Source organism: Polypterus senegalus, chromosome 12, assembly GCF_016835505.1.
Source record: "Polypterus senegalus isolate Bchr_013 chromosome 12, ASM1683550v1, whole genome shotgun sequence".
Lineage (NCBI taxonomy): Eukaryota > Metazoa > Chordata > Cladistia > Polypteriformes > Polypteridae > Polypterus > Polypterus senegalus.
The window spans coordinates 59,257,334-59,285,014 of NC_053165.1; the positions used below are offsets into that span (position 1 = coordinate 59,257,334).

At 36.2% G+C, this 27,681-nt stretch overlaps 1 protein-coding gene across 1 annotated transcript; it reads left to right on the forward strand.

The window, feature by feature from the left end:
• The first annotated feature begins 619 nt into the window (after positions 1–619).
• Positions 620–26,070, forward strand: dhx37 (DEAH (Asp-Glu-Ala-His) box polypeptide 37). Its single transcript, XM_039771591.1, has 28 exons — positions 620–762; positions 3,322–3,431; positions 3,716–3,885; positions 4,123–4,235; positions 4,748–5,102; positions 5,529–5,677; positions 6,419–6,511; positions 6,591–6,687; positions 6,813–6,926; positions 7,418–7,519; positions 7,835–7,949; positions 10,712–10,810; positions 12,685–12,755; positions 13,709–13,856; positions 14,226–14,302; positions 14,966–15,198; positions 15,653–15,764; positions 15,957–16,063; positions 16,941–17,129; positions 17,852–17,976; positions 18,080–18,196; positions 18,428–18,600; positions 19,094–19,208; positions 19,403–19,540; positions 19,737–19,831; positions 20,898–20,971; positions 24,668–24,765; positions 24,869–26,070. The coding sequence occupies exons 2-28, from the start codon at positions 3,332–3,334 to the stop codon at positions 24,943–24,945; spliced, it is 3,456 nt and encodes a 1,151-aa protein (XP_039627525.1). The 5' UTR covers positions 620–762; positions 3,322–3,331; the 3' UTR covers positions 24,946–26,070.
• Positions 26,071–27,681: the final 1,611 nt, after the last annotated feature.

The following is a 27,681-nucleotide window of genomic DNA, read 5'->3' on the forward strand; positions in this document are numbered from 1 at the left end:
TCGTCAGCGGTTGGGGGCAGCAGTAAGCCCACAGTTTTTAGCCGGTGACCCACTGTTGGCTTGCTGGCGGCTGGTTTGCGGCTCGCTTTCTGGGGCCTTTATTTGGATAGGTCTTTTGGGAACTAACAATGGTTCCCCCTATGGCACCTTTAATGTTAAGAGTGTAGCCGCAGATCAATTTTCAGGAATGTACAAGAACAACATCTTTACGAACCATAACATTTGACAGAGAACTATCAAATGTCTTGTAATTTTAATTTTCAAGTGTTGAAAATCACAACACTCATTAAATATGTTATATAGTGGGCATCAAAATATGCTTGGTTTAAAAAAAAGAAAAAAAATCACACCTTTAATGGCGTCCGGACGTGTCCCGTCCAGGAGTGGGTGTTTGTTGTCAGTTTGTTGCTGCTGATACAAACGACATACCTCTGCAGCTCTGCATTTGACTACGCGGGTTAAAAATAAATAAATACATAATTAATATTGATTAATATTTCTTCGGATATTGATCCGTGCCCATCATCAACAACGATGGATCCGCGTAGTTCATGTTCAATAGTTTGAGAAACAGTTTTTTGCCGGAACCTTTTTCGCAAGTATAAGGAGCAGCCGGCGCATTACTACCCACACAGCCCCACGGCACGACGTAGCAACATGTGAGTGTTGTAGTGCTGCATGACAGGGTACTTGATGGCGATCGTCTGTTCTTTTTCCATAAAGTGCAGGATTTGTCTTTAACCTGCCTGTCTCACGAGTTCGGTGAGTCCGTGAAGTTTGCTTCAATTTGGACAGAGGGTAAAATTAGTCAAGGTGGGGGGTCTGGTGTCTCCATGTACTACAGTGGCATCGGTCAGGGAAGTTAGTAGCGGGTAGCAAACAAAATACTGTTCCGTCTATCTATAATCGGTTGTATGCGTTTGAAAGAATATGTGTTTATTTTGTTGACAGTTTCAAATAGGGTTCCAGCATAGTAAAGTCGAGCTGCTTGATTGTATCTTGCTAGAACGTCTCAATATAGTTTCTGTCGTTTACTCGTGCTTGTCTTTGTACGGATTCCAGAGAATGTCTTCTGTTTCCCTTGCTCATGTTCGATGTTGTCTATATTATCAGATCCAATTTGCATTTGTTTATTTTTTGCAATTTATTGAAAAAATATCTAAACATTTAATTAGAAAAAGGGTCTCGAACTAAAAATAAATCTGAGAATAGTACACACAGTATATAGTCCAGTCTCGATCCAGTGTGTCATAAAATATGCCTTTCTATTATGAATACTGCAAGTTTAGAAATGTATAAACTACAGCTATGTCCTTATGTAACCGTGTACCTATATATTTATGTACTTGGTGTGTATGTATACTTTTTTACTTTTCGAGTACGAACTGGTATGCCTTTTTTTAGGGTTACGCAGTGAGTGAGAAGTATGGATGCAATTCTACTCTCCTGATAACAGCAAAATGCTAGCGTAAACAAACACATTTAATATAGTGCCTCTTTATAATGGACAGGCATTTAATGTGCTTTTCTAGTAGAAACCTACAGTGCACTTGAATTAATTTTTTTTACAGGTAGAGCACAGGCAATAGGTTTATAGGGTCACTGTTGTCACGTGTAGTGTGCAATTCATACTTGTACTGTATGTGCTAATCAACATGCAGTGTGTCACCACTCTTAAGCGCCACGATCAGTGAGCAGACAGCACAAATTTAAATTCAAAATGTCAATATGTGTCCAGTTCAAAATTTTCTTGTGAAATCGGTGAAAATACACTTGTATGATGCAAAAAAAAAAATTATTACGTTCTCTGCATAGCTAACTTCTTTTCAAAGTAGAAACATTGAAGGTACGAGGAGTTTAGTAATTTTCAGAGTGGTACAGAAACAAACCAAAGCTTGCCAATTCAAAATTATATACAAGGATGTCAAATCATTTTTCAGCGTTGCTTAGTTAACAACTCATTTTATGTGATTTCCTTAATGTTTATAAAATAAAAAACACTGTAGAAAAGCTGAATTTATCATAGAAATATATGTAGTTGTGGTTATTTCGAGTTATAGTATGTGCTCAGTTAGGAATTTAATGAAAGTGAAATATGTTAAAAGTAATAGCTAGTAGTTATTAAAAGAAAAAAAATACATATTTTGTTACATGTAAGCTGGAAATCTGTGAAATAACTTATTTTAAGTGTATAGTTTTTATTTACTAATGGTAGGTTTTCTTATAGCTGTCATTTTACATAGCTTTAAATGTGCAGCAGGACAGAGGCTTTGTACAAATTCTCAACTGTACAGCTGGATAATATGTAAGCTAAGTGATTAACAAACACATATTCTGCTTTATCAGTTTTGTGGTGTTATGTCTTAATTGTAATATTTTCTAAATACTACATCATAGTATTCCTAATCACACCATGAAGTGTGTAGTAGCACTTCTGCCTCATGGTAAGGAGACCAGGGCCCCAGGTCTCCCTGTGTAAGCTTGGGTTTCCTCTGAGTGCCTCAGTTTCCAAAAGTAGGTGAACTGGCAACACTAAATTGGCACTAGTGTATGTGTGTTTGCCCTGCAATGGACTGGTGCCCTGTCCAGGGTTTGTTTGCACCTTATGCTAGCTGGGATAAGCTCCAAACACTCCAAGGCAACCCTGATCCTGGATTAAGCGAGTTAGAAAATGACATGACATGACATATATTAAAATGTTGTGGAGCTCTGCTTAGGAAGGGCCAGTAGTTGCAGGAGGACATACTAGGTTTAAAGCCTCACCGAGTCACTGTCTGTGTGTTTTTATGCACAGTCCAGTTCTGGCTTAGTGAGTGTTATTTTTGAGAAGTCCAAGTTTCGTTCCACTTTTCCAGGACATGAATGCTACATTAAGTGGTGTTACTATGCCCTTTGAAGGACTAAGGTTGGTTCCTTTTTTTTGTTCCCAGAGCTACTATAATATGTTTTGGTCCCTGAGCACCTAACTTCAATTAAGTGTGACTAAATTCAGGCAATGGATAGATGGGTTATCGTGTCCATATGTTTTCACTACCATTGTTGACGTATCAGTAAAATAAGCTTTTTCAAATAAACAGCTTGGTTTCAAAAGAGACTTTTGTTACATTTCTATCATATGTTTCGATATGTGTAATAGATATTTTTTTGATTTGGTATACTGTACCTGAATATGTGACATTCACTATTCCAATATGTTATTAGCATAGAACAATAAATTAATGCTATTGCTTAAATGCATGATAAACATTCTAGGCTATTTCTGTAAATTCTATAGTAATTTGGATAATAAAGCTTTTTTTTCTTGGCCTGTGCTCATTGTAGGGTCTAGAAGATGGGGAAATTGAGAATGAAACACAACAGAAAAGGGCGTTCTCAGCCACCAAACAATAAACTGCCAGAGCCTAGCTTCAATATACAGATTGAGTTGCAAGGTAAGCTTTTTAAGTACTGGATAGGTATAACCACTCAAGAAAAGCTGTACTTTTCTAACCTTTATCTTGTAACTTGTCATTTTATATTTTCTCTTTTAAGTTTTCTTATGACTTTGACATGCAGTAACTCCTGCAGCTAATGCACTGGACTGCCTTGTATTTGTTTATTCAGCATTTGTTGAATAGAGTACATTAATTAGATCATCCTTTTGGTTTTTATTTGGAAGTGGGTACAAACCTACATCAGGGAATCAGTACATTTACAAGTTTTGTTTCTTCCCAAGATGGACAGTCATTAAAAGGTGTGGATGAATGCAATGCCCTTGTTCTCCCAGCGGCAAAACCAAAGAAAAGCAAAGTTCAACAAACAGCTACACCAAAAAAGGCTCCCCTCACTAAAAAACAAAGGAAACTCCTACAAAAGGTGTTGGAGAAAAAAGAAAAAAGATCTCAGGTAATAGAATTCTTTTTACTTTAACAAGGCTATATATATATATATATATATATATATATATATATATATATATATATATATATATATATATATATATATATATATAAATATATTTTGTTATCTGTGAGGAGAAATCCTCAAAAAATGATATTTTAATAATCTTGAGTATTATTGTTTTTTTCTGCAGTTTGTCAGAACCTTTTTTAAGTTTAATTTATGCACACATTTTATTATCAGCGGTCAGATATCCTTGAAAAATTAGCTGCTGTTCAAGCCACTGAAGCAGAGATGAAGCTCCTGTTCACCACCTCCAAACTGGGAACTGGCAAACGTCTTTATCACACCAAACTGTAATGTACCTCCTGTAAAACTGGGTTTTCTGTATGTTCATTTGTGAATTTGTGCTTTCTGATAACTGGTTATTTTTAACTAATTCAGAGCTGCCCCTTCCTGTGTTAGCAAAGAATATAGTAGTATCTATTAAGCAAAAAGAAAAGAAAATCTCACTTCATTGTCACTAAGGTATACATAGGCAGTAGTGTCTGTGTTTATTATGGGGCACCACTTTTTAATGTGTGTTGTTGGGTAAGCAGGCTGTGCAGATTTTCAAGAAGCAACTCGCACAAGTCGGCTTTATTGTGAATAGAAGACGCTCTCAGTTTGGCCGCTTAACATTGTCAGTAAGGGTTCAATAATTAAAATAACAAGGCTAGCTGAAAGTTTTTTTTGGAATTGGTAATGTGTTTTTCTTATTAATTATGAAAGGTACTTTCTTTTTGAAACGGATTCAATTTGACTTTTGATGTTTTAGTAAGCTGTAAAAATCTCAGCCCTTCTGAAAAGTATTTTTTTTTTTATTTAGAGTTGATGAGGAAGCAGAAACTGAAGGGCCAGCCAAGATCAGTAGTGTTAGTGGAGCGAACCGAAAACGAAGACGGAGAAAAGAAGATGATGATGAGGAGGAGTGCACTGTAGCATCAGAGAGCAGTACAACATCTGATAGCTCTGATGATGAAGAAATGCAAAACGACAGACAGGTTGAGACTATCACCCAAGCAATTGAAGTAGTTGAAGAAAAGATGAAGGAAAGTGTTAATTTTCAAAAGGAAAGCCCACCTGACGGGTCAGGGAAATCGACACTATTAAACCTGTCTTCAGCGAAAGCACCTTCAGATCCTGCTGTTTATATCCCTGTGGATAGGCTGCCAGAAATCGAGGTTGGTTATGATTTATATGTGTAAGGTGACTGGAACATTCAGAATGCACATTATAGTACTTGGAATGAGTGTCTGTTTGATTCACACTCTATCTTCTGCATTTAAAGGTGTGGGGCACTAACCATGTGACATGCATTTTCCTGCTTTGTACAGAATCTGGAATTCAAAAGCATTTTGAATCTGATCTAGCTGCAAACCTGTTAATTTACATAATTGTTTGAGATTATCTGGTCACATAGCACAAGCAGGCTGCATGCAACTTTGTCTTCTAAACCTACACTCACTAATTAACTTTTATACTCCTCATCCTTGTGACACAGCATATTTGTTTTTGACTGCAGTTACTCTGGTTCTTCTTTCTCCTTGGCTTTGACCAGAAGATAATGCTAGGTACTAAGGGACATACTTTCTGCTCTTTTACTTCAGGTTGCTCGGCTGAAGCTTCCTATTCTGTCAGAGGAACAGGTTATCATGGAAGCTATTAAGGGAAGTATGGTTGTAGTTCTCTGTGGGGAGACTGGAAGTGGTAAGACAACCCAGGTGCCACAATTCCTGTATGAAGCTGGCTATGCAAGGTATGTTTTAATGATGGATACCCTACATGAATTAAACTGGTTTAATGTTTTGAACACCTACATGGGTGTTTTGGTTATTACTGATATTTATGAAAATAAATGAATATTACTAGCAAGAAAAGTTGTTTAGGAGTTAAGGATGTAAAACTTAACGTAGGTTAGTCTTTATTATATCTTCATACAAAGCTTTGTCCCTCAGCCCCTACAAAGTTAAATCAAACAAATTGGAAGGATGATATAACATTGTTAAACAAAATTAGATTTAAACCATATAGTGCACATCTATATGTTCAGTTCTCAGTCCCAGCCCCCCAATTAACTGTTATGTGAGCCAGTGCCCATTTCTACATAGAAATCGAAAGAAACCATCTAAGGGGTGTCTATTCAAAACATCGAAGTACATTAAAAAATGGTTATGGAAGGAGAAAAATAGTGCATTTAAAATTTATGAAGATAAGGTATAAGTTACAACAAAATGATAAACTAGCTTCCTTTGATTAAACATTTAATCTACATGTAACGACATTCTTTAAAGGCTGATTAGCTTTGTATTTAATAATGTGAACCCTATACCTAATATGCCTAACTTGCTGGGGTCATCAGACCTTGACAAGAAATTGCACAGAAAATTAGAATTTTCCAAAACCTTGGCTTAGGGGTGGGCTAAGTAAAAATTCTGATTTACCCACATATTGTTATTTTTATATATTAATAAATAGTTAATGTATACATTCATTTCAGGAGTGATAAAATCATCTGCATCACTGAACCTCGGCGTGTTGCGGCAGTGAGCATGTCCGAAAGAGTGGCCAGGGAAATGAACCTTTCAAACAGGTGAGCTTGCTGTAGACCTGCTCCCATGACAGATTTTTTTTTTTTAATCAGTAAACTGACTGTGGTATCATTTTAACAGGATAGTTTCATATCAAATCCGATATGAAGGAAATGTTACAAGTGATACAAAAATCAAATTTCTCACAGATGGAGTTTTGCTGAAAGAGATCCAAAAGGTGTGTTGTTCAGCAGACTGAGATATATCTGTAATTGTCTAAATATTTACCTGCTCTTCCACTTTGAACTTAATTTTGGTTTTCTGTTACTATATTTTAGATTTCTTTTTTCTTATCAATTTCAGGATTTCTTGCTCACAAAATACAGTGTTGTAATTATAGATGAGGCTCACGAGCGAAGTGTATATACAGATATTTTAATCGGTCTTCTCTCTCGAATTGTGCCCCTTCGTAATAAGGTAGGTTATGTGCAAACATTGTTTAAGTGTTTTGGTTTTATTAGATTCAATTTATGTAGTGTTGCAATTTTCAAAGTTATTGTCTGCTTTTACATGCATTTTTATTACTATTTAATTTATTATTGTTTTTTGTATCAGTATACTACTGCTGGATTATGTGAATTTCCCCTTGGGATTAATAAAATATCTATCTATCTATCTATCTATCTATCTAATTAATTTGTGTACTAGGGAAAATTCCTGTATAACATTTACCCTCTACTAATAGTAAATGTACTATGTGTGAGTCTTTGTCACAGCTTAAATAGTGTTTTTGTACAACTGCATTTTGGGAGGCTTTTGGTTTCACTGCTTGCATGCTATGTACAGTGGTACTTGAGAAGAATTAATTGTTAAGAATTATGGTAGTAGAGAAGATGTAATTTGTCACAATTTGGCATTTGGTCTTGAAGCACTATAACCTTTGCACATTTTGTCTCTCATTTGAAAAGAAGGGGCAGCCTTTAAAGCTTATCATTATGTCTGCTACGCTCCGGGTTGAGGACTTCACAGAGAATACTCTCCTCTTTCCTACTCCACCCCCTGTCATAAAGGTAGTTGGTTTGTAATTAAGAGTTGTTACCATAAATAATTTTGCAGTGTTGTCATGCATGTCTTAGGAGGCCATTTTTCATTCTATTGTCTTTTTTGGACACATTAAAGACAATAAAAAAATATAATAAAAATATTACACAGATATTAAAGGGAGGCCAGCAAGCCACTAACCCTTTTAAGATGGTATTAGATAACATAAGATAGTAGAATAAATTGGTAATTAGAAAACCATACTCTAGAGTGATTGTAAGAAATTCTTGTTGTATTGTGTTTAAATTTTTAATAAAGTTTTATTTAATAATAATTGCCTTCAGATTGATGCCCGGCAGTTTCCAGTTACTATTCACTTCAATAAGCGCACTCCCATTGAGGACTACGTTGGTGAGACTTTCAGGAAGGTCAGCAAGATCCATCGTATGTTGCCGCCAGGTAACTTTTTTTTATGTATTCAGGGAGAAGTGTAAAAAACTGATTGCAAGAACAGTGAATTTACAGCTTAAAAAGCATTTACGGACGTTCTAGGTATTTTAATAGTAGATTGAGTATAAACTTGGAGAAGTATAATTTAGATCCTCGTGTTGTTAATGTTGAATGTTGCATTGAGTCTAAATCTGTATCCCAAATGTAGCATAGTTTATACAGGTAGCTCAGTTTGAATTGGAAAAGAGTTACCTATTCAAGAAACATAATCATCACTTTGGTAAAATTGGTTTCATTGTTACAGTTAAATCTTAGGAACATGCAAACACCTTACAAATGCTATACCAATGTACTATTTCTGGTATACTGCACTGCAGTGCCTAGTTATGTCCCCCAAACTCTGTACACCTGAATAGTTGCAGAACAGAAGAAGAAGAAGAAAATATCTGGGATTGTTGAAAGAATCGGTGCGTTGAGTTTTCATGTAATGCAGAATTATTCTAAAATAAATGCAAGAATATATTGAGCGCTGAGGAGACAAGTAAATTATATCATTTTTTAACATTAGCTAGTTTAAATGCCTTTATTCTTGATTTCAACAGTAAATATTAAAAATTGCCCATTGGAAGAGTAAAATAATATTTTTTTAATTCAAAGGGTCTTGTAAATAAAGTACAGTTGCAATTCTGTTTCTACAATTATTTTACACCACATTGTTTAAACAAAATATGGATAAAAGTTTGTAGTGGTCTTGGGGCATTTCTGGATTCCTCCATGCTATACAAGATTTGTAAAGATTAGAGAATTTTCTATAAATGTATATATTTATAAAACTATAAATTGATGTATTTTTTGGGGATGGACACCATCCATTAATAGTTGCTACAAAGCATTATTGGGGTGATGGGGTTTTTAAACCACCATCTGACTGCTTGGCTGCTCCATCTCAAATCTATCGTTCATCTTGCCACCGCATTCACAAGATATATACTTTTTTTTTGTACTTTGTATTTTTAAACAAGAAAGAAAAGAGTTGGGGTCCAAGTGGGATATCCAGTTCACTTTCACAATAGAAAATAGAAGGCATGAACATTTAGTGCCAGCAGCAAGTATGTCACAGTCAGTTAAAAATATATCTTTTGCTTTACTTTTGACTAGGGACCATTGATTTATAAGATTTGTGAAGAAGTAACCTTATTAAAATGTTACACTCTCTTATACAACAGAGTACTTTGATTTTAATTTTTTTAAACAATAAAAGAAAAGAGGGGGAAAAATATACAATATTTGCCCTTCATTCAAGAGGAGCGTAAATAAAGGATTTAAATCATAAAGACTTTGTCAGTATTGTCAAAATTGTAATTTTGCTCAGCATAAAAGCAAGAATTCTATTTCACACATTACAGTTATTTAATTAGCATTTTGACTATCAAATACTATCTTTGTTCAAAGCAAACCAATTAAACAAATAATAAAGATCCTGGAATGTGCTCTTTTTAATGTGTGCATTAAAATTCCTGTTGTAGCTTAAATAGAAGCTGTTATGTGGATTAGTGACAATGAATTGACCTAATTTCTCCCTTGTGATGGAATCGCATCTCATCCATTTCGTTTTGCCTGGTGTGTGAATAAACAATACAGAAAGCAAATCTAATACTTTGTGTTGCATGAGCAACTCTTACGGCTGCTTTTTGTGTATTTCTGTCTCATCTATTCTTTTGCACAACAGTTTTACTGGGTAGGTAAATATAGTGTGTCCAGCATTGTGTACTTTAGTTGTACTCTTTAAATGGTGCTACTGAGCCAAACTGAAATGTTGCCCGCAATGTGGAAATAAGTAAAAAGAAAAACCTTCTTGCTTTATGTGAGTTTTGCTGGGTTGGTAAGTATATACAGTATACCTGGTACTTAAGTATCAGTCAGACTACATATGTTCTTTGTCCTAGTAGTTACTGCTTGGTGTGAATTATTCATATTGTATCTTGTGTTAAGCCTCACTATGTATATACTGTACTTGTAAGTGTACTTTAGATTAACTGCCCACAATCAAAAGAGGTTATTCTGCATTGGCTTAAAGTCAGTGAGTGTGGGTGTCTTTCACTTTGCTCTGTAATGGGCTGGCCCCTTGTCTAAAGCCAGCTGATTGACGTGGGTTGGTAATGGATGTTAACATGTATGAATCAAGCATCCCAAAACCCTGTATGAGAAAAAAATGTTTCACTATGGAGACAAAGGGCTGGACAATGACAAATCTTGTCCAAATGTTGCGCTATCCTAAGTGATCTGAATCTGATATGATTTGATTTCAGGGTACTGGTCACTGCCACAATCTAAGAAGTGCCTCAGGTCCATACACTACATCGAAATAATAGGAAATCTACTTCTTATATTTCTGGATTATAATACCAAAAAAACAAAGTGATCATAATTTTACCTGGGGAGAAATCTTAATTTTTAGAATCCTTGTTCATAAAATTATTTACTTCTTAATAGCAAGCGGTATTTCTTTATTTACTACTGCCAGAGCGCTGCAATGAAATGAGGACGAAGACAACTGCTTTGTAGTTTAATATAATTTGAACTAACTTGTCTGATTTCACGTGTTATCTGTTTCCTGTTTATCTGAATTTGTTTTATATACTGCTTGTCCTGTTTGTGATGCTAATATATACATTTTTATTTTTGAAAAATTCATAAGGACAAGTTTATTAGTAAGAAATGTTGACGTAGTGGTCCTCTTTCAATTCCTTTCTTCTTCTCATTTTTTTAAGGTGGCATCTTAGTGTTTTTGACAGGGCAGGCAGAGGTGCACTCATTGTGCAGGAGGCTGCGGAGGGCCTTCCCTTTCAAACCAAACAAAAAACCTGAAGGTATATATATATATATATATGGATACTCTTTGTCTTGGCTTATTGAGTACAGTTGTGCTTGAAAGTTTGTGAACCCTTTACAATTTTCTATATTTCTGCATAAATATGACCTAAAACATCATCAGATTTTCACTCAAGTCCTAAAAGTAGATAAAGAGAAACCAGTTAAACAAATGAGACAAAAATATTATACTTGGTCATTTATTTATTGAAGAAAATTATTGAATATTACATATTTTTGATTGGCAAAAGTATGTAAACCTTTGTTTTCAGAATCTGGTGTGACCCCCGTTTGCAGCAATAACTGCAACTAAACATTTCCGGTAACGTTTGATCACTCCTGCACACCGGCTTGGAGGAATTTTAGCTCATTCCTTCATACAGAACAGCTTCAACACTGGGATGTTGGTGGGTTTCCTCATATTAACTGCTCGCTTCAAGTCCTTTCACAAAGTTTCGATTGGATTAAGGTCAGGACTTTGACTTGGCCATTCCAAAACATTAACTGTATTCTTCTTTAACCATTCTTTGGTAGAACGACTTGTGTGCTTAGGGTTGTTGTCTTGCTGCATGACCCACCTTCTCTTGAGATTAAGTTCAGATGTCCTGACATTTTCCTTTAGAATTCTCTGATAAAATTCAGAATTCATTATTCCATCAATGAAGGTAAGCCATCCTGGCCCAGATGCAGCAAAACAGGCCCAGACCATGATACTACCACCACCATGTTTCGCAGATGGGATAAGGTTCTTATGCTGGAATGCACTGTTTTCCTTTCTCCAAACATAACGCTTTTCATTTAAATCAAAACGTTCTATTTTGGTCTCATCCATCCACAAAACATTCTTCCAATAGCCTTCTGGTTTGTCCACGTGATCTTTAGCAAACTGCAGATGAGCAGCCATGTGTTTTTTTTGGAGAGCAGTGGCTTTCTCCTTGAAACCCTGCCATGCACACCATTGTTGTTCAGTGTTCTCCTGATGGTGGACTCATGAACATGAACATGAGCCAATGTGAGAGAGGCCTTCAGTTGCTTAGAAGTTACCCTGGGGTCCTTTGTGACCTCGCCGACTATTACACGCCTTGCTCTTGGAGTGATCTTTGTTGGTCGACCACTCCTGGGGAGGGTAGCAATGGTCTTGAATTTCCTCCATTTGTACACAATCTGTCTGACTGTGGATTGGTGGAGTCCAAACTTTTTAGAGATGGTTTTGTAACCTTTTCCAGTCTGATGAGCATCAACAACTCTTTTTGTGTGGTCCTCAGAAATCTCCTTTGTTCGTGCCATGATGCACTTCCACAAACGTGTTGTGAAGAGCAGACTTTGATAGATCCTGTTCTTTAAATAACACAGGGTGCCCACTCACACCTGATTGGCATCTCATTGATTGAAAACACCTGACTCGAATTTCACCTTCAAACTAACTGCTAATCCGTGAGATTCACATACTTTTGCCACTCACAAATATGTAATATTTGATAATTTTCCTCAATAAATAAATGACCAAGTATAATATTTTAGTCACATTTGTTTAACTGGTTTCTCTTTATCTACTTTTAGTACTTCAGTGAAAATCTGATGAAGTTTTAGGTTATATTTATGCAGAAATATAGAAAATTCTAAAGGGTTCCCAAACTTTCAAGCACAACTGTAGCTTGGCAAAATGGCCTTCCTTAGCGTTTGGGGTCTTATTTGTACCGATGTTGATTAAAAAAAATAAAAAGAGTGGGTGGTTGTGTAATGTTTCTGCCAGAGTCCATAATGAACACCAGAATACAATCTGGAAAGTAGTGCAGCATGCCAGAATTAGCATGATCATTGAGATGAACTAGCATTACAATACTAATAAAATTAACACCACTTCTCATGGCAGAGATGGATGAATCAGAAGAGCCTATATTAGAGAGAAAGAAGCCGAAGAGGACAAAACAAATGAAGGTCATGGTGGGTATCCATAGCTATTACACCTGTAAGTGTTATGTTTTTATTTATTTACATTTTTAAGCCATTTCAGAATTATATAGCCGGTGATAACATGACTTTGAAGAACATCTACAAAGTTAAATATAAATCCTGTAATAGACCCAATTATGGGCAGAAAAAGTATACATCTATTCTTTATTAGGGTGCAGCAGAATTACTCAATAACTTTAGCTTTTATAGCCCAATACTTTTGTTCTGCCTTTCAGGTGATGTGCAAGTTACATTAGTGAATGTGAATTATTACTAAATATAGTTTGAATACAGCATTTTGTTTGTTGAATTTGCAAGTTACTTTAGCAACAATGTGGCATCTGCTAACACTACAGGCGCAATAGAACACTAAGAATACATCAACATTTTTGCTTTTCTTCAGCCACAAACCACTCTCATCCCCAGCAAATGCTAAATCTCCTTATAGCTCCGATAGTGTCTGATTTGTGAAAGGATTAACATTATGAAAAGAATAATATTTAATTTATAACTGCTTGTCTATTCTTTGACTGAGATTGAAGCGTCCTTTTTTATTAAGGCTGATTATTTGGTTAAGAGTTTTTGACTGTTATTTATTCACTTTTACACCTCTCCTTCCGGATCTTTCTTTCTTGTTTTTCTCGACACTCTGTTACATTTTCACTTATGGTTTTACATGATGGTGGCATTTCGTTACTTCAACAAAGTATTCCTGTTTGTGGTGAAAGGCCATCTAAAATTCTGACATCCATAGGTACAGTATGCAAGGCAGCACTAACCCACACTTTACAAAGCAAAGGTCAGATGGAAGAAAAGTGAAAAAGTAAATGCAGAAAAGGGTATTAAGCTGAGTCTGTCTGGCTAGAATTGAGATTACCTGGAATTTCACACACTGCCAGTTATGTCTATTGTAAATGATGATTTCTGAACATCGTTTTGTATAGACTATGCCAAAGATCAATCTTGATAACTACTCGGCTCTTCCTGTGGATGAGGGAGATGAGGACAGGGATGCTGGCATTGATGATGAAGAGGAGCTGCTTGATTCAGATCTTGATCTTGATATTGGAGATGATGACACTGGTGAAGAAGGTACATCAACTAACAGTGGACATTATTTTTAATGTATATGTTAATTGGCATGTGAAGTAATATTGAACCTTTAGATAATCATAAGAATGGGTTTTGCTCAAATTGTGTATATGCAGAATAAAGGCAGTTTAATGAATGCAAGTGTTCCTTAATCCAGGAATTGCTCCTGCTTGCTGGGATATGCTCCAGCTTCCCTGTGACCTTCTTCTGGATAAGCATATTTAAAAAATGAACGAATGGATGGATGGATATTCTTAATGAAAAGAGGATTGCTTGCTTGAACTCTTTAAAGTAAAAAAGACCATTAGGCACTTGGACATAAAACATTTTCTAATCTCTGTGTACATTTAACTTTGTTTTGAATTGTAGGTATGAAGTCGGACCCTACTCTGCCCCTCTATGTTCTGCCTCTGTACTCCCTGTTGTCACCAGAAAAGCAGGCCAAGGTAATGTGTATTTTGATAAGAGTACATTTCAATTAATTAATTATCATTTGGCCAGTAGTGTCAAAATCTTAGTATACTGTTTAACTCTCAGTTAAATCCAGAATTGTAAATTATTAAAAAAAATTTACCTTTACTCTTGATGCCATAAAACAATTTAAAAGTGGTTTATCAAGTCAAAACAAATCTAGACAAATTTCTGTTTTTGAAAATCTGTTTGTGTTTTGAGTTTCTTGGTGAATGTACTGGCCAGTATATCATATAATTAACCATTTAGACTCCACTACTATTCACTAATTAGTTCTAAATTACTTCCATAGTCTGCCATAATATCCATTGCAAAAGAAATCTGGAAATGTTTGTAACATTGGCCTTTAACATTTATTAATTTGGTAAAAGTTTCAGTTAAAAAATATACATGTAGATCATGACCCCAATTAATACATAGTTGTAATGCTCAGAATTTAAGCCTTCACTTCTTTAAGTGTCAGTTGATAGCCTATTAAGCATTTCTTAATAATAACTGTTAAAGGTATTATACAGCAATGCACCTTTGTCTTCCTGCTCCTCAAGCCATACCAGATGATGCAATTTCAGTACAGGAGTGAGTGTTATAGTATAAATAATCTCTTCGGTTTGATTTTTCATTAATGTGATGGCTTTCAGGTGTTTCGCCCACCACCTCCTGATACAAGGCTCTGTGTTGTTGCCACCAATGTAGCTGAAACATCCCTCACTATCCCAAGGATCAAGTATGTTGTGGACTGTGGGAAAGTGAAAAAGAGATATTACGACAGAGTCACTGGAGTATCCTCTTTCAAAGTCACTTGGACATCCCAGGCCTCGGCCAATCAGAGAGCCGGGCGAGCTGGCCGCACTGAGCCTGGCCACTGCTATAGGTGAGTACTTGGCACTTCTACTGCTTGGTTTCAGAAAGACAGCAGTTGAAGTTTGGAGCAGATTCAAAGAAATAATGAGGCCTGGGCTGGTCTTGTGCTTGTAGTTTTTCATTTTGATGATGGATTTTCACTAAGTATAAAAAATTATCCATCAGATTATTGGGGTACCTCTGAGACAATTTATTAACCAACAAATAACAAACGGTTCCTGGTATTTGTATTGCGCTAAACAACATTACCAGAATGTTACTTTTCATTAGGTCATAAGGGGATGACATTTCACCAAGTAGAATTATTCTGACAAATAACAACCATTCTCACAATATATCTTACAATATCTCTGTGCTGATTTAGTGGAGAGTTGGATACAGAGAAAAAGTGCATTTAAATTTATAAGATAAGTACTCTGTTAATCTCTGAATGCTATCTAAAACTCATTCTTTTGTTCTTGCAGACTGTATTCATCTGCAGTCTTTGGTGACTTTGAGAAATTTACACAGGCAGAGATCACGCGGCGACCAGTGGATGATCTTGTTCTTCAGATGAAGGACTTGAACATTGAAAAGGTCTGAGAAGTAATTAATTCATGTGTGAGTGTATGTTCACTGCCTAATGGTAATTTGAAAATGTGTGGTTTGTTGGTTCACTCTTTGGATGAGATATACATTGAGCAGTTTGTTCAGGAATTTATTTTATACTGCTGCTTTGGAGTTTATTTCTGTGCAGTCTACCTTCTCATACTCACAACTCCAATCTAGGTAATAAACTTTCCATTCCCAACCCGGCCCTCATCCGAAGTGTTGATAGCTGCTGAGGAGCTGCTTATTGGTCTGGGTGCATTGGAAGAACCTTCAAAGTCTGGCAGGTAGGATGGTAATTTTATATTGGTAAAATCTAGTATCGCTGTCCATTTGGGGATGAGTGCAGATAATGTTTGCTGAGCATGTATACTGCTCTGTTTCACTTGTGGGTTTTTTTTTAAATAGATGCATATTTTTAAAATACTATATTTGCATGAAAAACTCCTTATGAACTTCATGGCCCTTACATTCCCTTATTTGTTTCAATATTTAATCCATGTTTGCAAAGTTCACATAAATTCTACCCTTGGATGAAATCATGTAATTGACCACAAAGATTTCGTCAACGTAAGATAATGTTTCACATTCTGTACTGTCCTCATTGTAACATAAAGTTTTAATTACGCCAGTTTCTATTATAAAGATAGATTATGGCTTAGGGGTCGAAAAGCTGGATTTAAAAAAAACGTGGTTTTTGGCCAAGGCATGGCAGTAGTTCTTTGAGCTGAGCAGAGCCTTGTTAAATAGATCAGACATGACAATCTTTCTCCAAAATTTAAAATAAGCCATCACTATCCAAAAAAAAAACAAACTTGGAAGCTTTCTACAAACACTTCATATGATCACATCTATATTCTGGCTTTAATGTGTTTGGATGAAAAAAGTTATTGCTTACCACTGGAGAGTCTTGTATTGATTGACTGGTATTCTTAAAACATCTTTTGAGACAGTTGCTTTCATTAATTATTTCCAACACCACATATCTGTTTTTTTAATCATTGTAGTATACGATGTTGTCACATTTTCCTGCACGTATGATGATGTTAATATTGTATATATTATGTTTTATGGCCTTTTCTTAATTGTTACCATATTTTACTGTTTAAAGAATTCTGTTGTATCTGTTGAACCATGACTCTCACCCACCTGCTGTAATTTCAGGCACCAGGAGCTGGAGCGAGCAAAGCTAAGCTGTCCTATCACCCACTTGGGCAGAGTAATGGCAGCCTTTCCTGTTGCTCCCCGCTATGCTAAAATGTTGGCACTTGGCCGCCAATATGACTGCCTGCCTTATGTCATCACTATAGTGTCTGCCATGACAGTGAGGGAGATCTTTGAGGAATTTGACAGGTTGGTTTGTTTCATGTATCATACAGTAAAGATGTCTTAAATAGTTCTATGTGCATTTCACGTTCCAACAGTGATGCAAGCCTTGTGTTTATCTTTGATCAGCATATGAAAATCTAAAATGAATCTCTATGGTAAAAGATGTATTAGTTTAATATCACTGAAATGTTCTCAATATGAATGGCAAAGTGGTCATCAGCTTAAGGCATAGCTGGGATGGATTTGTGGCCTTTGTGTAGCTTACATGTTCTTGGTGTGTTAAAGTATTTTTATATCAAATAATGCTGGTTTTCTTCCAAATACAAAATGTGCTTATTAGTTTAATTGCTATCTGTAAGTTGAATCTGTATTAATTTGTGCATGTGTTTTGTAATGGAAAAATATTATGATCTTGATTGTTTTCTGTGCTGTACTTAATGCACCAGGGAAAGGTTTCAGCTTACAGCATGACAAAAATAGAAAACAAATTTTTTTAATGTGTGGACTGATGTCAATTGCTGCTTTGTTTAGGTTGTAGTGGCAGTTGGGAGATTGTTCATGTGCAGGTGGTGAACTGTACTGAAAACCAGAATAGCAAGTCACTGCAAAGCGACAGGCTTAAAACAGTTTTTCTGTAACAGTAGAAAGGATTTCTGATATACATGTCCAGTATAAGAATTGCTTAAATATTATTTTGATACTGGTAGAAAAGTAGTTATTTCATATCTCTTACTTTCTGCTTCTAGGCCAATTATTAGTGACGAGGAGAAGGAAAAGCTCACAGGGAAGAAAGCCAGAGTATTGCAGATGAGACGCATTTGGGCTGGTCAGGGAAACTCTCTGCAACTTGGTGATATAATGGTGATGCTAGGTAAAATCTACCACTTCTCAGACATCAGCTTGTTTATACATGTTTACTTCGTTTTCTCTGAATTAGCAATTTGAGCTTAAATGTTGTCTGTGTTTGCTTGCAGGTGCAGTGGGAGCCTGCGAGTTTGCCGGCTGTACATCCAAATTCTGCAGTGATAATGGACTTCGGTACAAAGCCATGGTAGAGATCCGCAGGCTGCGGGGGCAGCTCACAAATACTGGTAACAATTTTTCTGCAATTTTTAATCACCTTTTTATTGTTATGAGAAATTTTAAGATATTTGGTGTTTAATTGTTGTGCTTTTAAGGTCAATTGTGTTAGAATGGAAATGTTCATTAGTGTCTGTGATGTAATCACCAGAACTGTAATCTCTTATGAAGTGGCACAGATGATTAGATTTTTTATAGCTAACTGACTCTATAACAAGTCTTCTCTCCTACGCACATTCCAGTGAATTCAGTGTGTTCCGATGCCAAGCTGTTTGTTGACCCTAAGATGAAGCCTCCAACGGATTTACAGGTGACCTACCTGAGGCAGATCATTTTGGCAGGACTAGGTGATCATGTTGCAAGGAGGATCAGTACAGAAGAGTTATTGGATGTCAAATGGAAAAATGGTTATAAGGTATGAAAGCCTTCAGTAGAACATGAACTATCAAGTGAACTTGTGCAGTAGTTACATGGTTTAGCTTCATGCGGTGCTTAGCTTAGCTGGACCAATACTTGTAAAACGCAAAGTTCCAAGTTCAGTAGCCAGCAATTGATACACTGTATTATGAGTAACCTAAAATAAAAGAACTGTCTTTGAAAAAAAAACTACAGATGTATAATTGCAAGCACTTACTTTGTTTTTAACTAAGGGAGAAATTAAGCCAAATTGTACACAGAAGATGTTTTTGTCAATTTTGTGCAAACTCGTGAAACATTTTAAGGTCCCTTTTCACCCTTAATCCTTTCATTCTTACAGGAGCCACTAAGATTCACAACTGATGCTTCTATTGTGCTTGTATTTTACAGCAGCAAAATTAGCAATTATTTTACTCTTTGCTAGTTTTATTTACTTGTTTTTCACTTCACCATGACAAACACTGCAGTGACTGTGCTGTATCTATCAACAGACTCCCCTCCTGGATGAGCCTGTATTCATACATCCCAATTCTGTGCTCTTCAAAGAGCTACCAGAGTTTGTTGTCTATCAAGAGATAATTGAAACTTCAAAGATGTACATGAAAGGTGAGCCCATTCATTTCTGTAGTCTCAAACGTACTTAACAGAAGAAGATTGGTCCTGGACTCCAAAGGATGAAAGGGCCATTAGTGATTGTGACCGGCAGCTTTGCATTGTTGCCAGTGCTTTAATAATCTATGTGACCTTTTAAGAAAGAGCTTTAACTGGATGGTTAATGTAGTACCTTTTTCCAACTGTAGGTGTATCTGTTGTGCAGCCAGAGTGGATCCCCGTTCTTCTTCCTCAGTACAGCCATTTTGGAAAGCCTCTGGAAACACCTGGCCCATCATACTGTAAAGAGACAGGAAAAGTGAAGTGTCACAGGGAAAGCACATTCTGTAAGTGAAGTCCTACCCTAAATATGTTGTGTCTTTCTTTGGTGTGGGGCTCCAGCCTGTAACCTTGGAATTGCAAGTGGACTCTGGATTTGTAAAGGGGTGGGTTTGTTGTTGGGAAGGGGATTTTAGTGACTTACACTAAATATAAAAATCCATAGTTTAAATTGAAAAAATACATCTATTTTTGCCAATTCAGACCGAATAGGATGGCAGCTTCCGGCAGTGGAGGTGGACTACCCCCAAGGGCTGGATAAATACAAACATTTTGCGAGATATTTATTGGAAGGTGAGGTAAGTGTCCATACCCCACATTACCCAGATTAATTTTAATTAGAGCTCTTGAACTTGATTTCATAAAAAATGTACTAGAGTGAGGGCTTGGTGTAATGGTGCACTGGGTGGGGTAACATTTGTATGGAATTTACATGTTTTCAAAGGTTTCCCGCAATAGAAATGAAGCTAGATTGACAGCCAAATCAAAATGAATTCTGTGCGTGCCATTCACATAACTGTGGTGTTCACACATGTTCTGTGAGTGTCACTTTCAGAAATAGTGGTCAAACTCCATAATTTTCTCATCGCTTGGCTTTTATTTGGTATTGGGAACCAAACTGTATTTTATATATTTTTCTTACTAACAAAGTTCTACAACTTAACAGATGTATAAAGGTTTAACAAATCATGTGAAAACAACATGTTAATCTCTTTGTTGGCAGCTATTTCTCCATACAGAAATGTGCATACAGCCAACAAACTTTTTTACCTTAGAATCAAATATATTGACATACATATTCTTACAATGAAATATTCGAGTAACTAGTGAAGGCAGAGCATGAAGCAGAATTTGAAATGACAGAGATGAGAAAGATCAGGTTATTGTGAAAGTTAATGGAGGGTGCAGATGTGGACTTAATTGTGTAGAGAAAAATTGTGTCTTGAAATTGTACTCACATCTGGTAGTTTGTAGAATGTTCACAAATAACTATTTAATCATGCAGTAACATAAGTAATAAACTGTTTCTTAGAGCAGTAATATAGATCAACCATTTTCACTAACTGCATTTGCTGTGAACCAGATATATTTATTTAAACTTGAAAATAGGTAACATTGGGTTCTGTGTAAAGGAACAAATTCCTCCCATCGCAAAACCTGCTAGACAACTTTTGATACTGTGAGTTTTACTGTGTATTTGCATCGTTTTTAACAGCTTTTCCCATTCTGTCTCTTAGAAGCATTGTTAACTATATCACTTGACAATGCAAGTTGTCAGCTGTCAACATTCTGCTTAAGTGATCAGTTTCTTCATGTATTTTTATATTATTACAGTCTCCAACATGTCTTCTTCTTTTCTTCCAGGTTTGTTCCAAACTACAGCCCTTCAGAAGTTGCTTGCTATCTAGTCCATCCACCATGTTAAAGAGTTGGGCAAAGTGAGTTTGTTTTTATATAGGGTTAAAGCTTGTAGACATGCTTGTATGTCCATCCTCCTGTCCTGTCCGAGTTAAATTAGTCTGGAAATTGGTAAAAGGGGCCTAAACCCCCCAAAAAGTTCTTTAACTGGACAGTGACTTGATGAATTCAGCAAGTATTTTTTTTACATTAATGTGGCCTAATTGCCTACTGTTAAATCAGAGGCAGTGTAATAATTAAAAAAAAAAATCGTATGGTTTTATGATCAACAAAGTAATGTATCCCTGTTTGATAAAGTTTTCTCTATTTTATTTAAAAAAAAAGCAAACATATTTTAGTGTTAGTCCTTCAGATCAATTATTTTTTCATTTGTTAGTTTTAAACATTAAGTGTATAACCAAGCAATATGATTTATAATGTTGTACCACTGGTTTGATTGTTGCTTCACATTCTGCAATGAACAGTTAAAAAAGTTTACGAATGTAAATAATGGTAATATTACTATAAACACCTGGGCGGAGTGGTGGCTCTGAGGCTTGGGATTTGCACTGGCAATCGGAAGGTTCGAATCCCATAAACGTCAAAAGTGACTTGAGCAAGGCCCTTAACCTGCAATTGCTCTGCCCTGGGTATGACGTTAATCTGCATCCAGCCCTGCAAGTAGGGAAAAGCCTGGGGGTTGCTGGCAGAATTGGCCTATAGTCACCATAAAAAAACTCACAATGGTTCTATTTCATCTGAACTAGTGTGGTGCTGAGGTGTCACTTGTTGCTTGGCTCCACACAGGTCCTAATCTGGGATCCTGAGTTGGTTTGTCATGTGGTGGGTGTGGCAATGTGCTGTATCAGCGCGTGTTACTAACCTTATTATAAAAATAATTGTTGTTTTTCTGGCATGTTCACCTTTAACGTACCAGTTCTAGGAAAATGGCATTACTAACAACATTACAAAATAAATGCAAGTAAATAGCTAAGCACTTGAGTTAAAGACTGACCTTTAAAAGTATAGTTTAGTGCTTTCCAATCCTGGTCTTAGGAGATCCCTTTGGCTTGCTGGGTTTTGTTTAAACCAGTTTCACAATCAGTGAGTCATTTTATTTCTGAAGCATCTTATTTCTCTTCATTTTGGAAAAAAGCAATAGTGTGAGACTTTACATCTACAAAAAATGTATACATATTTTCATTTTTACTATACTTTAAATTTCATTTTCCTATTAATACACTTTTTCTGCTGAATTTACAACCTTATATATACCCTAATATTGACAATTAACAGTGAACAGTGATGAAAGCCTTAATACCATAAATTTAATAACCCGGTTTGCTACATTTTATAACCATTTGTGTGTGTTTCATTGGTGTAATATAATGGATTTTAAGAACATCATTGTTAGTTTTTATTTTGTTTTTCCCCAATTGTTTTATTAATTTATGCAGTTATTTGCTGGTGACCATGCTAGTGGGTCTGACACTGAAGTGGGTACAGCATTTCGATATTCAGTGTAATTTGCCCTGCTGTCTACTTCAGTTGTCGTTTATTGTCATTTATTTAATTGCAATTTATGGGAGCCGATTCCACAGAAAGGATCAACTAAAAGGTAAAAAGACAGAAGAAAGTTGCCAACTTAAAACTATGGCAAAATGTAGTATTCTAGATTTCTTATATATGTAAATCTCACACTGCTGCTCCTATCTAAATGTTGAATAACAAAAGAAAAAATACTGGCTAACTGTACAGTCATGTTAACTAGAAGTAAAATAATTCACTGATTTGCAAAAGTGGTTGGATCACAAAGCTGCAGGAACAGAAACTCCACTGGATGGGGATTGGAAAGCACTGGTGCATAGTTACTTTACATTTGTTATTTCACAATTTTGACTTTTGTTTCATCCAGTTTGCATTAAACCATCAAACAGCTCTTCTTCTGTGGTCTCTGTGAGGATCCCAGTACAGTGACAGGGACACTGTGCTACAGAAATGCTGCCATCCCATAAAACAGAGGTCCTGACTTTCTGGTCATAAAAGGTCCCTGGGTACCTTTCAAAAAGAGTAGGCCATTTGGTGATGTCCTGGCTAACTTGCCTCCCATGGCCTCGTCATTCTGGCCCCATAATCATCCCCTGTCCCTTATTACCTAACTATCTCTCTCACTCCTTCATTACTTAATAGCTAATCTGTGGCAAGCGTTCTGGCTAAAGAATGGCTGTTGCCACATCATTCAGTTGGATGCTACATATTGGTAGTGGTTGAACTGGTCCTCCACTGTCTATGAAATCCCTTTTCTGTAGGTTAGGAAAGTGTTGTACTTTAATTAATTCAGTTAATTAATTATAAAATTACCTTAAACCAATTGTTCTAATTACTTGTAAGAAGGAGCACCACCTGAGATAAAATTCTTAACAGAACTTGGATTGTGTAAAATGAACAGATAAATTTAACACAAATGATAAAGGAGAGGTAAACAAAGGGAGCACACAAAGTTTCTGACAAAGTGAAAGCCTGCTGTCATACATGGCTTACATATACAAACCTGTTGCTCTTGCTCCTGTCTTTAAGGTGGGGTTTTACACTTTTTCTTTTTTTTATAATCATGTGCCATTATCTTTCTTCCACCGTTCTAATTTTTTTAGCTTTCGTCAAAGAGCCTTTCCTCAGTGAAAGGACTCTATATACATAACCCGGGGGTTAATAATGAACCACACACCACCAAGTTACCGGGCCTTATGCCAGACACCAGCACCACTGACCATTGAACCCTAATATGGCCTTTAAAAGTGAAAATTCAGTGTGAAATCATCTGGGCTGATGGTTTACTTGATATACAGAAGTTGTCTCTGGCTGCTTGCTATATCTTACTGGCCTGCATAAGCTTCACTAGTTTCCCAACAGTTCTCCATATCTTCGCTGTGTTACTGCATTGTAATGGCTTCCATCTAACCACATGGGTAATTAGAGATATTATTTCTTTCTCAGTGTGTATTTTTATCCACCTATAATAATAATAGTACATTTTATTTATATAGTGCCTTTCCCATGCTCAAGGCACTTAACTTACCTATTTAGCTCCATTTGACTCCTACAGGTGATTTTTTTTTTTACGACACTGTTGAAATCGACAGACTTCACTGCTAGCATCAGAAGCAGTTGCACCTCTTAGAAACTATAGCGATAATACTTCATTTTCTCTCATTTTTGCCTAAAGTTATTCAATATGCAAAATTCTATTGAAGAATTATAAAATTAACATTACACTTTGAATAAGTAGAACAATATTCAAGTTAAAAAAAAAAAAAACCAATCACACTTGTTTGGACAGAAATGCTGCTCCTCTTATTGTGCGCAGTGTTTGAGATCCAGACTTTGGCCGAGTCATTAATATTTTCCTTTCCTATGTTCCATTTCTGATTGTCATGCATATAAATTCTTTTTTTTGTTGTTTTTGCCTCTCATGTGAAGCACAATGTTAGCTACTGTACTTTAATTTAGGAATACAAATTGCAATGCTTCACATATTCAAATACCTCTTCTCTAAAATCACAATCGCAGTGTATTATGCACTTACACAGCACATACACAATATGAAACTTTTTTTTCTGCTTAGTACTATGTGTATATTCATTTTCACCTGTTTGTGTAATTAATGGTAGGTTACAAGAGGTCTAATACTTGTCTCCTTTTTGTAACTTTCTAAATGTTTCTTATTTAAAACTTGACAGGCTGCAGCCTCGAACTGAGGTTCTTTTAACAGCGCTAGTCTCAAAAGAAGCGGACTGTAGGGAGAATTTAATTGCTGCCTGGAAACAAAATCCAAAGTGTAAGTTTATGACATGTTTTATCAAGATCTCAAGGTAGTTAGGTTAGAGAATGTTGCTTTCATTTCCCAATCTCTTGACCCCTTTTTTTGTTTTCTTTCCTAGATTTGTTGACTGCTTATTGCCAGTGGCTTCCTGAAGTCACACACAAAAAAGTGGCAGAGCTTTGGCCTCCCTTGTAATAGCCTTCCAGAAAAAAAAGGAAAGTGTTAACCGAACTTTTAAAAGTCCCTACGCGAACCTAGGGAGGACTTCCTAAATATGCCTTTATATTGATGGATGCTGATAAAATCATCTGAAGAGCATATTGGATGGAGAGTGGAATGGGGCCTCGGTCTAGCTCATCTCTCGCTCTTTGATTTGTAACAGGCAGGGACATGGCTTTTTTATAAATAATCCTGATACTTTTTTTGTAAGTATCTGTAACGTGTCTTTGATATCATGGCTACCAACCTGGATAACACTTCTCTATGAAGTTTTATGAAAACTGAAATGTTTCACTTGCATTCAAGTGATGGGGGTTCTGTGTAACAGTGACTATTTTTTTTGGAGAAGAAGCTGTTTCATTTTTTTTAATCATTAATAAACACAATCTACTACTCTCTGCTTTGGGAAGATATGTGACTATTTTAGTCAGTCAGTTATGGTTTTGCTACGTTTCCTTCTTATTTTAAGACGGTTTGCTCATGTGTTTAAATTTAATGCAAAAAAGTATTAATCCGTGCCACAGGGTGAGGTGTTGTCCTATTGCCTAACAAGAAAAGAACACGTTCTTTTATTTATATAACCCAGGTTTTGCACATTGAAAAGAAAATTGGTACTGTCTCCATGGCAAAGACTAACACGGCGGCCATAACCATATAATACCTTACTGTAGCTATAAGAAGAAGTACTTCATTGTTTATTAGTCAACCTACTGCTTTGTGAGCATCTACACTTAAAATATTAGAAATGTATTTATTTTTTGTAATTTCAATCAGCTTGTCTAATTTAACAAGACAGTGTACTGAATAAACAGCGGGCATGTGGGTATTTTTCAATGTAGGAATGGGTCTGTATTACTGAAACTTTTCCTTACTAGAAATATTAGTGTAAAATGAAGAATTGGCTATGCGTAGCGTGTGCTTTTTTTAAATTATTATTATGTGTTGTGTTGGTACATGGTATTGTTTTTTGGGCTGTTAATATCCTTGGGTAAGTGCTGAATTGTGGCCTGCCATTCCCTTTTGCCACAAGATACTGGGCAAGGGCTAATTGAAACATGTTGCTTTCCAAAAACTGGCTCTAAGTAAAACCTGTTGATTTGATACTGTGGGCTATTCCTTCTCTTTTCCTTTACAAATCAATAATGTTTCCTTCAGACCTACAGTTGTTTCAACAAACGTTTCCTTACTGTGGCTCTTGGGTGTTATTTTACTTATCACCTATTTTTGGGACCTGTTTTTTCCATTTGCACACCTACTATGATCCATGTTTTCTTGCAGTCCTGCCACTTAACTGACATCTGTGGTTGCCCAAAGAACAACTTACTTTGGCTGACTTTTGATTTTCTGCAGATTAGGGCAGGCAGACTCGTGCCAGCTTCTCATCTGTTGCAGCAGGGCTCCTGAAGGACACATCAGCACCAGCTGCTTTCACTCTCCTCCAATCAGACTGCTGTTGCTAAGGCTGTAGATATGTTTGACTGATTTGCTGGCAGGACCTTTGTGCCATGTGTTGGCTAGCAGGCACAAGGCTGTGCTCAGCTGCATACACAAAAGAGGGCTTTACTGTAAATGTGGACTGGACTGGATTCCTCCACAGTCGACTCCTGTGTCACATGCTTGATTTATCAGTCTCACGAGGTGCTAGGAGTGACGGGTGGGGGTGGAATGAATTTGTGCATCAGTGACTCAGCGGTTTCCAGAAAATTCAGGTTGGCCTGGTTTACTTGTGGGACTTTGTTATTCAGCCCTACTTATTCATTTCTAATATTAATAGGTATTTTGATGACTCACAAGTGCCACTATAAGAGAGTCTGGCCTTGTCTGCCATGCATTTAAATTTAATTTCTAAAGCTTTTGTGACAATTCTTGGTATAAGCAGGTCTAGGGATCTTATTTGATGGCAAATCAGACAAATCATTTTAAAGTAGAAGTCTTCTCAGAGTTGAGTATAATGAAGATGCGATTATGTTTGTGGTAATTTCAAATTTCCAAAGCAACAAAAATGTAGAATTGAATGTACAGTAGTTGTATGTGAACAGAAGATACTGTATATTCACAATAAAAAAAATACAACAAATGGTATAAAACAGCTAAACAAATGTATATCTTGCTTAATTACAGACTTGAAAATTGTATTACTACTCATTGAGTCTTCGGCTAGCAGTGGTCATGTACAGTACGTGTTTTGGGAATTACAATGAGCACTATTTGGCACGTGTGCACTTTTGTGTTTAAATGTGTGTATTTTTACATTTGATATATAATTTAATTTAGATTTTTGTGGCATTTATATAAGTAATCAGAATAGACATCAACATTTACTCCTGGTTTCATTTAAAAGCAAATTGCTGTTTGCTCTTTTCTACCACTTAAGCATAGTCACAGTATTGTCATCCTTTGCACGCCTTCTTAAACTTATATCATCACTCCATCCATTTCATCTGCCTGTTGGTTTCAAGGCTGCTGTAATTTATATTGCTCAAGGCAGAAACCAGTCCCAGATGTGGTGCCAGTCCATTGCAGAGCTTAATCTCACACACACACCTACACATATTGGGCCAGTTTAGTGTTACAAGTTAAGAGAAACAGAAGGAAAGTGTTAGGAGATCATGTGTTTTTTTGGGGAATTATACTGCTTATCCTTTCGGGTGGATTATGGAATCAATTCTACAATACAAATGACATTTTTGAATTGCACACATTATTTTGAAC